Genomic DNA, 12,653 nt, shown 5'->3' with positions numbered 1-12,653 from the left:
CCTTCCTTAGCATCTTCCTTGGTGATAACCAAGGCAAAGTGGCATCCTGCTTCTTGCTTTTTGTTTCTGAACACTTCTTTTGGCCCCCTGTCATGAAGTGCCCCATATATGTTTCTCTAATTGGTTTTCTCCTTTTAATATAAAGACCTATTTTATTTCTGTCTTTGGGGGGTCACTTAGAATTCCTCAAGTTGGAGGCTATGGTCTTCCCTGATGGGAGCCTGAATGCTAGGTAATCACTTTTAATAATGCTATCCTTAAGCCAATGACTAATGAGTGTGGCTAACAAAGGGGGAACAGCCCTTATCAATAACAGGTTTAAATAGAATGCAGGGACCCAGTTAAGCCTCCAGATATCTAAATTCCCAGACAGTCCCAGACACCATCTACTCTGACTACAGAGGAGAGTCCAAGCAAAATCTTCCCAGATAAACCTAGCCAACTCACAAAAACATGAGAAATAATAATAAATTATTGTTATAAATGCATACATACATACTTGCAGGGAAAGCAAGATACCCTAGATATTGAGAACTCTCTGTTTCTCACAATCAGATCAAGAAATGAATTAAATTGGTTTTCCACTTGTCTCCCTCCTATATTCAGCACCTTCCTTCTTTTTCGTGCCCAATGCCTTTACTCTTTCTCATGTCAGGAAAGACTCCAGACACTTTACATCCTCTTCTCTGATCCACCCTTCCCTCTCAAAACTTACCTGTTTATACACTCTCCCTGGTGTCTAACTGGACATAGGATATGTTAATTCATCTTTATTGTGAGAGAGAGAGACAGAGAAAGAGAGAAGGGGGCAGGAGAGGCTGAAGGAGAAAGAGAGGGAGAGGGAATTTTAAGCAGGCTCCAAGTTCAGTGCAGAGTCTGCCATGGGACTTGATCTCACAAGCCTGAGATCATGACCTGAACCAAAATCAAGAGTCAGATGCTTAATCCACTGAGCCACCCAGGTGTCCCATACATAATAATTCACCTTAGCATGCTAAAAACTTTAAAAGATTCTATTTAATACCCCTCCCAAACCATGGAGTTTTTTTCAACACTCTAAACCTAAAGAATAAGCCAAGCAGTGGCTTCCTAGCAGATAAGGGAGGCCATGCAGGATTCCTTAAATCACACCACATTATCAGCTGCCTGTTCTGTCTGCTTCGCATGAATGGAAGGGAGCAGTAGAGCAGATAATCTAAAGATCATTTCCACTTGGTTTGGGAATGCACCACACGGTGTTGTTGTAGCTGATTTGCTTTGCTAATTATGTTCTACTTAAGCTAATATTGAAATTGGTTCACATTTTTTAAGCTCATCTGGGCAAGAAGAGGGAAAATGTGGTAGTGTGGCCCACTTTGAAATGAAGGACATAAAAGTTCTATGTATGAGCTGATAGATCTAGAAGATAAATGTCCAAGGAACAAAATAGAACTTTGCCAGTTACACCTACCTCATGTGACTCCCTGAAAGGCCAGTCTTTCCAATGACCTGCCCAGAATCTGAACCTTCATTAGTAACCTTCATTAAGGGTCTTAATCATGACATAGGTATGGTTAAAGCAGTATGTAACCTAAGAGGAGTAACGCATTTCCTAGCAGACATATTAGCAATTTGTCTAAGTCATCAGTCCTTTTTGTCATCTAGTGGAAAAATCACTGAAGTGGTGGGACACAAGATAATGGTACATTGATGGGGGCATGGGTACACTAAAAGACCATTGGGCAGCTGTGGCAGAAGTAAAAGAACACCAAGTGCCTTGTGGGTGAGCTGGAAGGGTTGCAGAAAGAGGGTAAGGCAAACTTCACCTCTTTTTTCCTGAATTTTCCTAGTTTCTTGCTCATGGTAGACATAGAAAACATGCAACTCTATCAAATACATTCTTCACTTCTTTCCACTTTTCTTGCTGGGTAATTGGGCTTTCGAGGGCTTCTGAAGATTTCAGAGATCTTGGTTTTCCTTTGAGGCATGTCCTTTAGAGCCAAAGCCTAACTATCCATTGTCTTTCCAACCCTATAAGCTGCAGCAAGGGACCATGGGGCTATTGAAATGTCTTGCTGTCTTTCTCATTGCAGTCTGCTCCCAGTTCTCAAGAGGGGTATATGCCATCTTTGGATTCTATGACCAGATGTCAATGAACACTCTGACCTCCTTCTGTGGGGCCCTGCACACATCCTTTGTGACGCCCAGCTTCCCCACTGATGCAGATGTGCAGTTTGTCATCCAGATGCGCCCAGCCTTGAAGGGTGCCATTCTGAGTCTGCTGGGTCACTACAAGTGGGAGAAGTTTGTGTACCTCTACGACACAGAAAGAGGTAAGAAGAGGCATCTGCTCTCCTCTTTAAATATTCATGTAACAGTGCTGTTCAACCCTCCTCAACTGATGTTTGTTCCCTTCTCGTTCAGTAAATACAATCTAATACTCTTTTAAACTGTATTTATTTATTTTTTTAAGGTTTTTTTTATAAAGATTTTATTTATTTATTTGACAGAGAGAAATCACAAGTAGATGGAGAGGCAGGCAGAGAGAGAGGGAAGCAGGCTCTCTGCCGAGCAGAGAGCCCGATGCGGGACTCGATCCCAGGACTCTGAGATCATGACCTGAGCCGAAGGCAGCGGCTTAACCCACTGAGCCACCCAGGCGCCCCTAAACTGTATTTAAATTCAAAGTGAATTTAAATTAAGACCCCAAAACACCAATTCAATGGTCATATTAGAATCTAATTTTTCAAACTATATATGTCCTCTCACCTTCAGCCATGGAAAGAGGGTTGGGACTCTCCTGGCTGAGTCACTGTTGTTGAAAAAGCACCCTCTCCCCTCAAAATAATTTAAGTGGTCTACAATGCACAAAGTAAAAGCAGATTTATCCAAAATAGAGACAGGCTTAAGCTGGAAAGTTTCGGAAAATTAATCCTATCAGAGAAGGTAATTGTCCCCATTTCAAAGATTCAAAAACTAAAGCCCAAGAAGAAATGTGCTTTTTCACTCAGCCATTTAACCACAGAGCTGGGACTGGTGTCAATATCTCCTGCTTCTAGGGCTTGTTTTGCTAGATCACATTAAGTCTTCAGCTTACATGGCCTCAACAATTATCTGATGGAAATAATGAGCAGAGAGTAACTAAACTGGACTTTGGGAATGGATGTTTTTTCTAATAGTAATAATAATAATAATAATAATATATTGAAGACACATTTTATTGAAACAATCTCAGATATTAAGGGTCTGATTCTAAATAGCATACAGTTAGGTGTATTTGTTAATTGTATAATGCATTATAATTCAGCCAAATAGACTCCTCAAAAGCCCAGTTATCTTTGAGGGGTTCCTCAGTAAAACCAAAGGATCCTATCACCATAAGATTCCAAAAAATAATGTTACTTTATCATTTGTTTGCCTGTAACTCTGCCTGTAGCCTGGGAATGATTCTTTCTGACTCAGAGAAGGAGGGAACAAATGGAAGGCTTGTCTGCCTGAGTGGTACCCGGAGAAGAGGTCTTTTCTAGGTAACTTAACTTGAAAGACTATTTTGGTTTTTCAGAAACCCAAAGAACTCCCTATATTTGCCTATGGTACTTACTTCTTCTTTTTTTTTAAGTTTTATTTATTTATTTGACAGAGAGAGAACACAAGTAGGTAGAGCAGCAGGCAGAGGGAGAGGGAGGGGGGAGAAGCAGGTTCTCCGTTGAGCAGGGAACCTGATGTAGGGCTCAATCCCAGGACCCTGGGATCATGACCTGAGCCGAAGGCCACCAATTAATCGACTGAGTCACCCAGGTTCCCCAACTTATTTCTAAAATATTATAGCTATCCTGAACCCAAAGCAAGAGACCTGAGTTCTAGTTCAAGATCTGCCATTTTAATGAGCTCTCTGACCTTGACTAATGCAATGAAGCTCTCTTGGCCTTGTCTTCTCTCCTAGGGCACTTCTTGTCTTAATGTAACGTTCTATGATTTTTTGAGATATTATACCAGACACAGAACACTTTGTGTCTTACTGCTAAACCTAACTCATATATTATTAGTTCATAAGTCAAGCAATTTTAAAAGTTGTTACCAACCCCCAGTGGTGTGTTTCAGATGCTTATATAATACAGTTCCAATGGGGGTGGACAGAAAAGAACGTTGGTGAAACCATTCATGAACAACATGGAACACTATCAAGTTGAATGCCACACTATAGACTCTAATTGCTCTAAGAATTGTGAAAAGATATCACCCCAGCAAAGTAGAGTTTTCTGAGAACGTTGGCTAGATGATCTAAGCTAGATGATCTAAGCTAGATGAAGTTGTAGATTGCAAAAGAAGAGGGAGGTATGGTTTGGAGAAGGGGAAAAGAGATGAACCAAGGGCAGAATCAGGAAGGAGTGCTGTGTGTTCACACAGAGCCTTGCCTGACAAGGATACAAAAATAGTTTCAACATTTGAATCCATAGTTTGCTAGATTCCATTGCATTTCATTTTCTCTCAAACACTGAGGATGAATTTGCCTATTTCTGTGTATTGCATATGGTATATTACACTGTGTAACAATCTAAATTTCAGAATGGAAGTTTGTAAATCAGGCAGCTTCTCTCCTGAAAACTGTTGTAAACTAAATACCAGTTTTATTAACACTGTAACCCCCCATCTATTCAAAAGCAGAAGATAGAGCTCATGTGTTTTCTCCTCATCTCCCATGGCCTTTCTTCACCCATTAGTTGTCAATTGGAGGAAAGGAAGCAAAAGTCCATCTAGGTCTATTTCTCATCCCTGTCTCTTTTCTCAAATCATCTTACTAAATAGTTTGGACAGTTCTGTGGTCTAAGAGCCAAAAGACTCCTTTCCTATTCATACATATTTATAATTTTTTTCTTTATGGTCATTTAGCAGGTAGGACTGATCTGGTCTGCTTAAGAACTACTTTCTATAAACTTTTAGACTAACTTCCTCCTCTGAAAACTTTCTTAAAACACTGAACCAGGACCCTGTTCTAGTATTTCCAATGGCTTATATGGCCCACACTTGGGGAAAAAATGTAGTGTATTCTTCAAGACTCAACATAATTATGCCTCAGTCAACTAACAAACCTGTTGTCCATATGTTACCTAATGAGAACCTTCCACTGCAGCCAGCTCCCATTTTCTTTCTTTCTTTTTTTTTTTTTAAAAGATTTTATTTATTTATTTTTTAGAGAGAGAGCGCATGAGCAAACACAAGCAGGGGGAGCAGCAGGAAGAAGGAGAAGGAGGCTCCTCACAGAGCAAGGAGCCCAATGCAGCACTTGATCCCAGGATGCTGGGACCATGACCAGAGCAGACGCTTAACTGACTGAGTCACCCAGGTGTCCCATGCAGCTCCCATTTTCCATAGTTGCCCAAATGTGCCAGAACTATGCTTGGTCTCAGCAACTTTACTTCTACTACTACCTAGAATTCTCTCCATCTTGATTAGAAAATCCTGTCGGTCCTTCCATTTTTCAAAACCTACCTCAAACTCTACCTCTCCAAGGTAGCCATCCCTGGCCACTCCAGTTCATTGTCACTCACTCATTCATTTAGTCAGTCAGTCAGTGTTAGATCATAGGCATGGGTTCTGCACCTATCTTAATGGATAGGACCTAATTTTAAAAAGATTCTCAGTGATAGCCTCATTGAGAAGGGGCATTTAAGGTGAGAAATAATGGATTAGAAGGGACAGCCATGTGAAGAATAGAGGGAAATAGTTTCAAGCAGTGGAAATAGCATGTGCAAAGGCCCTGTAGCAGAGAAGTTTGGTATGTTTGAGGAAATGAAAGAAGACAAGTGTGGGTAAAGGGGAGTGAGGAGGTTGAGAGTGGCCTGAGATGAGACTGTAGAAGTAGACAGGAGGCAGAGGATAGCCATAGAGAATGAAAAGGAGCCATGGTAAGGAATACGAATTTTATTCTAACTTCAGTGGGAGGTCTTTGGAGGATTCTGAACAGGGGAGTCACATGATCTAAGTTTCTGTAGAGAATGGAATGTGGTACAAGAACAAAAGAAGGGAAGCTAATGAAAAGGCCACCATGGTTATTTAGGTGAGAAATTATGGGAGCTTAGAATAGGCTGGAGATGGAGAAAAGTGGATGAAATTGAAATACATTTGGGACACAGAATCAACAGAACTTGGGACAGGTTGACTGTGGGATATGAGGGAGAAGAAGGCTTCATGGATGACTGGTAGACTTTTGGCTTGAGGGACTGGGCAAAATGATAACTGTTTACTAAGGTGACTGAGCAGGAGGAGAACAAGTTTTGAGGAGCAAAGATCCTGCCTACCTCTGAACACCCACAGGACCCTTTTGTCCATGTCACTCACTTGGCACTTAACGTAAGTGTTCTCCATTGTTATTTCACTGAGTCTGCTGTATACCTTCCCAAGCTCCTCTCTCCAGTGTGATAACCAATAATTGGTTAGCACCTAGATTTATACTTTGTGTCTACAGTGGTACATAGCGTGGGCCTGGGGACATATTTAGTGTTTTTCCAATGCCATTACTGGTTATTCAAGAGTAAGCCCATGTCCATTTTTGTTGTTGGACTGAAAGAGAGAGAGACACACACAAAGCAGAGAAGGAAGGAAGGAAGGAAAGAAGGAAGAAAGGAAGGAAGTAAATGGGGGGAGGGAGGGAGGGGGGAATTGGGAAGGAGAGAAGGGAAGGAAGAAAAAAGATGGGAAGGGAAGAAAGAGAGGAGAAAGTGAATCCAGTTTGTAAATCAAGCCATGAGGTACAGTTCTTTAAAATATTCAATAAAGCGTCTATTGTGTATTTCCTCATTTTCTACAATAATCTATTGCTTTCATAGTAAACATTTTGGGAGAAATTACAACCGTGAAATCAAATTTTAGAATATTTTAATTACATAAGAGATAAATGGAAAATAGAGAGACAAAAGGGAATATGTCATTCAAGTAAGCTAAATATACAAATGATGTGACTCTACTGTATGAGGGTAGCGGTAAATGAGAAGCTGAGAAATGGGTTGTACAGTTGAGGTCATTTAAAAGATTTGTGGCACAATCAAGATAACATTGCCTCTGAAGTTATAAACAGCAAATGGATTTCAAGGCTTTCTTGGCTACACACAGATTTCTGCCTGCCAAGAAAGGTCTGGTTTTGTGTTTGCAGTCTTCACTTTGCTTTGTTACCAAAATACCATGTAGCTTCATTAATACAAAGTTGAAAATTCTGCTCTTGGTGCTGTATACAGAGAAATTCATTTCTTGGAAAAATTATGAGGTTGACTAAGTGAGATATCTGCCCCTTTGTACCCTCTCCTCTTTATTTACCCAGGGTTCCCCACTCTGTCATTTGTCTACACCTGCCCTCCCTGGTAGGAACAAAGCCTTGATCTCTCTGTCCCAACCTGCCTCTACACCTCCACAGAGACTTTCCTGTCCCACATTTTGTTTCCACTGACTAATAGACTCTCTTTGCAAGTGACAACACTTCAGCTGACCAATAGACTTTCTCTAGCAAGTGACAACACTTCAGCTGACCAATGTACTCATGCTAATTTCTCTATGGCTGTTAATGATGTGATGTGTTAGTGCATCCAGGGAAGAAATTTCTAGTCAGGTAAGAGCATTCTGTGGCATTAAACCCTAATCCAAAGCATGGCTTTCTGCTGCTGGCATCCCAGACACCACAAGTCCAGTTGGGGAGGCCTCTTGCCCACACACCTTCCCACACAGAAAGTCCTAAAGCTATGCCAGGGAAGTGTTGTTGGTCTGAAACATGGTCACCTCTTCCAGTTTTCTGTTAGACCTGTTTTTTTGGGTGTAAGTGACCTAGTTCTCTGTGGTGCTAACATTTCCCCCAGAACAGCAACATACTTGAGAACTGCAGCCAGACTCTCTCGTGCCACTGACAACTCTCCTTGCCTTCAATGGGCACAGCCCACAGAGATGAAAGGTTCTGGCCCAGGCTGCAGCTCTCAGCTTAGATAATGAGATAATAGTTCTAAGTGCCCTTTGAGGCAACTAGTCCCTACCTTCTTGCCAGTGTTCAATAAACTCCTGCTGTTTCCCATTCTCAACCTGAAACTCCCTACTCAGTTCCCAAGTCACTCTCTGGAAGTCAACAGCCTTCTAACAGACCTTTCTATTTGCTCTAGAAAGTTGGGGCCGAAACATGGGTGGTGGCAACAGGTAGTCCATCAGTCACCAAGCAATTATTGGGCCTTTTCTAGTACTAGCTTGTGCCGGGCCACTGGTAGTATTTAAGAAAGACAGAATTAGCTGCTGCCTTAAAGAGTTCACAGTCCTGTTGCTGTAACAGTGATTTATCTCAAGGGCCTGGAAAAAAATTAATTTTTAACCCAACTGTTCCCTCATCCAATAATGACATGTGCATTCATTAGAGCAGACACCTTGTGAAAGATTAAAAGGGTCGCCAGATAACAAGGAAGATGGGAAAATGCTTGAAGAGCATGAGGGCTTAAGAGGTAAAGAGATTCCCCCCAGACAAGGATAAGGGGACCCTTCCTCACAGGAGTGTTTTCGGATTGACTGGGTTCAATGCCAGACACCTTCTTGTATGTTGTTGTTTACCACCTACTTATGCAACCTGGCTTCATCCCTCCCCTCCAGTTCTATATTCCCAAATAAAGTGCAGAATCTGTCTCCCCTCTATGTTTCTGTCTCTGTTTCTGTCTCTTGCTCTCCCTCCCTCCCTTCTTCCTGCTTTCCTTTCCCTTTTTACACACACACACACACACACACACACACACACACAAGCATGCATGCATACACATACACACCCCAGTACCAATCAGTGGCACAAATCAATAAATCCCTCTTATTGGCCTCATTTTATCATAAGATAAATCTGTTGGATAAGAGCAGCTGCCATTTTTTTTACAAGCACTTCCTATGCACTAGGCCATGAGTTTTTGGATTACCACACTGAATCCACGTGGCAACCCTGTATCTTTACAAATGAGGAAACCAAGGCACAAAATGACTGAATTATGGCTCCTAGGATCACACAGCTCAGTGTGCCAAAGTAGCAAAACCAGAATTTCAACCCAGGTCTGCCGCATTCACAGTCTATGCATGCTATTTGCTGCAATAACACTGCCTCCCACACTTCTAACATTTTAAAACTTCTACTACCTCTTCCCTTAGTCCTTCCTTCAGCCATTCTTCAAAGTATCTGTTACCTCGACACTCCCTATCCTAGATGTCCTCCTACGGATATAGTCCAGGGGTCGATTTCCTTCATAAAGCCTGATGTCCACAAATGAACACCAGAAGTCGTGGTCCTGGAGTTCCAAGATCCCAGATAGGCAGCAGATCAAAAATCCAGGTTAAGTGGTGCCTGGGTGGCTCAGTTGTTAAGCATCTTCCTTTGGATCAGGTCAAGATCCCAGGGTCCTGGGGTTGAGCCCCACCTCGGGCTCCCTGTTCAATGGAGAGTCTACTTCTCTCTCTCCCTCTGCTGCTTCCCCTGCTTGTGCGCTCTCTCTCTCTCTATCTCTATCTCTCTATCTCTTTCTCTTGCTCTCTCTCTCTGCCAAATAAATATACATACAAATAAATAAATAAATAAAATCATTTTTTAAAATCCAGGTTAAGGGGCAAATGAGTAGTAAAAATAGCAAATGCAGCCGGGTGGGTGGCTCAAACTCTTAGAGTGCTGTGATGGGGACATGGCTCTGAGGCAAAGTGAACTCAGAGATTCCTCTCTGAGTAAGAAGCAGTTCCCAGAGCAGAGAAAGATCTGAAACTGAAGGTCTTCATCAGTATGGTGCCATTTTTGCCTGGAGAAGAAGAAAGCAAGGAGAGACAGATGATAGGTTCTACCACGGCTACTTGGCAGGAACGTGAAGAAAATGGTTTCAGGTAACTTGATGTAAGAAAAGAAAAGAGAAGAGAAGAGAAGAGAAGAGAAAAAGAAAAAGATAAAAGGATAAAGAACAGACTATCGTGGATTTTTTTTTTTTCTCCTCCACTTTAAGAACTGAGTAAAAGATGTGCGAAGGTAACAGATGGCTCCAATTCTAGTCATGTCCATTTGCCTTCTGGGAAAAGCAAAGCCAAGAGAGTTTTTATTGAAATTCAAGCTACTTTTTACATCTGAATAAATTAGGAAGGCCCAGAGAGTATGTTATGCTGTGAGAGACAGACACTAAATTCCCCTGTTTGAGTGGCAATAATCGGGGTTGACAGTACTTGAGACATTTGGTAGCTTCTGCGGCCTGCCTAATCTATTGTGATGAGTCCTCAACTGTGAGAGCATCTTGAGAGCCTGCGCAATAATAACAGTGAATGACTATTTGGACTGGATTGTGAATAAAAGACCACACATATGTCTGTAATGAGAATTTCATTGAAAATGAAAATACCGAAGCTGTCATATTTTTTAATGCTTCGATTTGCACATCCTTGACTGCTTTGGGGCATAAAAAGAGAAAGTGCAGAGCAATTTGTTGTCAGCTCTTGAAATAAATTATCATTTAAACACTTCCTCTCCACAAAGGTTATTAGCTTAGTAGCTTGTTCCTAGGGTTGAACCATCAGTAGGGGAAAAAAATCACAAGACATTAAACTACCCTTTCAAAAGCTGAATATTAGTTACTGTGGAAATTGTTCTCTCAGTGGCTTAACATATTTTGCTGTAGCTCTCCAGTGCTACAGATTAGACTGCAGCGACTATTAATAAATACTGTCATATTTTACAGCTGTCACGCAAAGCTGAAAAAAGGCTTCGCTGTGATTAGATCCTGTTTACTGTAATATTTCCAGCTCAGCCTCAGAAAGGCAGTTTTCCTATAAAGGTATTTTCCATAAGTAGAATATTTCTCCATCAGACAACATGACTAATTTTAATGTATCATTAACTCCTTGGTAGCAGTGAATTTGAGGTTGAATTGACTTCACAGCCAGAGATCCATTCCTCTCCAGAGACACAGTAAGCTCAACTGTCAAATCTTTTCTTTTGGGTTATCCTTCATATTCAGAGATGGTGTGGCCATCGGGAGATGTGCTCCAAGTCATCACCCTCCCCCCCGACCCTGCAGCACACAGATGCAGAAGGACAAATTTGTACCAGTTTATCTACCTTCTTTTGCCTTGTCCCTCTTGTGACCAATTGCACTGTTTGCAAGGCAGCAGGTCAGGATTTAGGGCAGGAGTGACACTTCGGTGGGCTAGCTTGAAATTCTGCATCGTGAGCTTAAATGCCATCATAAGAACAAAAGAAATAAATCTCCAGCCCCCCTACCATGCATTAGCTGTTTGGAATGGGATTCACATCTCTGAAGAAAGGAGGTGACAGCTGGCAGGGTTGCTTTTGTTCTGACCTTCCATTTCTTTTCATCCAGCTCCTTGAGAAATTAACCCTCACTAAACTGAGTATCTAGTTTTTGATGAGTGGGTGGTCCTGACGCTATTGAGGGTTAGCTGATGTATTCTGTAAATTCAGAGTGGAGCTGGAGAGGTCCTTGAGAACGCTCTTCTAAATGTTCCTTGGGGGAAGAAAGAGACTGTGTGGCGTAGACCTACAACTGTGGTTTTAAGATTTGTTCCCTGGAGCCCCTTTAGAAAACAAAACCTGGGCAGGAGTGCTGTGGAGGTTAAACAAAAGAATGCATGTACTGTCTTTAGCACCAAGCTGGACATAGTAATGTGCTCAATAAATGTTACCTCTTTTTATTTTATTATCATTATAGAACAGTGATCCTCAGTGGGGAGAGAAGGTGATTTGGCCTCCCGCAGGGACATCTGGCCCTGTCTAGAGACATTTTCAGTAGTGGGAAGAGGCCAGAAATGCGGCTAAACATCCTACAGCACACAGGACAGTACCCACCCCCAAAAGAATTATCTGGAACGAAATATCAAGAGTGTCAAGGTAGCAGCAGGGTCAAAGGACAGATGGTTGCAGAAACTCCTCAAGGGGTTGTCAGTGAACCAATCTAGCATTTACGGAGTCTCTCTTACTGTGCCTGGATTGGTGTTTAGAACTAGCAGTTTCAATAGGAGGTAGAGCCTTCAGCTTTGAAGAGCTTCTATTATGGTCAGCGAAACAGGATAAGATTAATGCACATGAAATAGAGAGAAGGGTAAAACAGCATAAGGCCAGAGCTAGATTGTGTAGTACAGATTTGAAGTATCGTGGGAATCCAAATAAGAAAGAGTTCACAATTGGCAAGATGGACACATCATGGAAGGCTCAACAGAAGAAGTTAGACATTTTTCTAAGCCCATCACCCAACTAGCAATGACCTTGCCTTGATTGCTAAGGCCAAGCTGGCATCTAGAACCAAAACAACATGGCATTCCCATCAATGCTCCCAAACGTCAGAGCTCAGGGCAAGAAACACAATTAAAAGAGAAACCAAAAAAAGAAACAATGTCCTTTTTACTAAATGGAAAGCAATTACAGAGCTGTTTGAAAATAGGCAGTAAACAAAAGGAGGGAGGAAAATACTGGCATAATTCCATCCCCCCCCCCAACTAATCCTGTAGCAAAAGTGCAATTTGCAACAAAATCAACAGTGCTCTCTCCCTCTCTCTTGCAGTCAAACACACTGTTTGGCATCAGTACCACTACACAGGATGCTTTAGCAGAAAAGTGAACGGAAGCAAGGAAGACAGGATATGAGTGGGAAGTTAAGGTGGAGCACGGCTTGCTCCACCCTGACCTCCCC

General features: G+C 41.9%; 1 protein-coding gene across 1 annotated transcript in view; it reads left to right on the top strand.

Annotated features, from left to right (window-relative positions):
• The window catches only part of LOC132006667 (glutamate receptor 3), a 227,928-nt gene that overhangs the window by 68,830 nt on the left and 146,445 nt on the right, over positions 1-12,653 (top strand). Inside the window, exon 3 of the mRNA XM_059384587.1 lies at positions 2,073-2,312. Within this exon, the coding sequence (XP_059240570.1) occupies positions 2,073-2,312 (240 nt within the window). The remainder of the gene's footprint in view (positions 1-2,072; positions 2,313-12,653) is intronic.

This window comes from Mustela nigripes, chromosome X, assembly GCF_022355385.1.
Source record: "Mustela nigripes isolate SB6536 chromosome X, MUSNIG.SB6536, whole genome shotgun sequence".
Classification (NCBI taxonomy): domain Eukaryota; kingdom Metazoa; phylum Chordata; class Mammalia; order Carnivora; family Mustelidae; genus Mustela; species Mustela nigripes.
The sequence above is the reverse complement of the archived record's forward strand: the minus strand, read 5'-3'. Positions and strand labels throughout refer to the sequence as shown.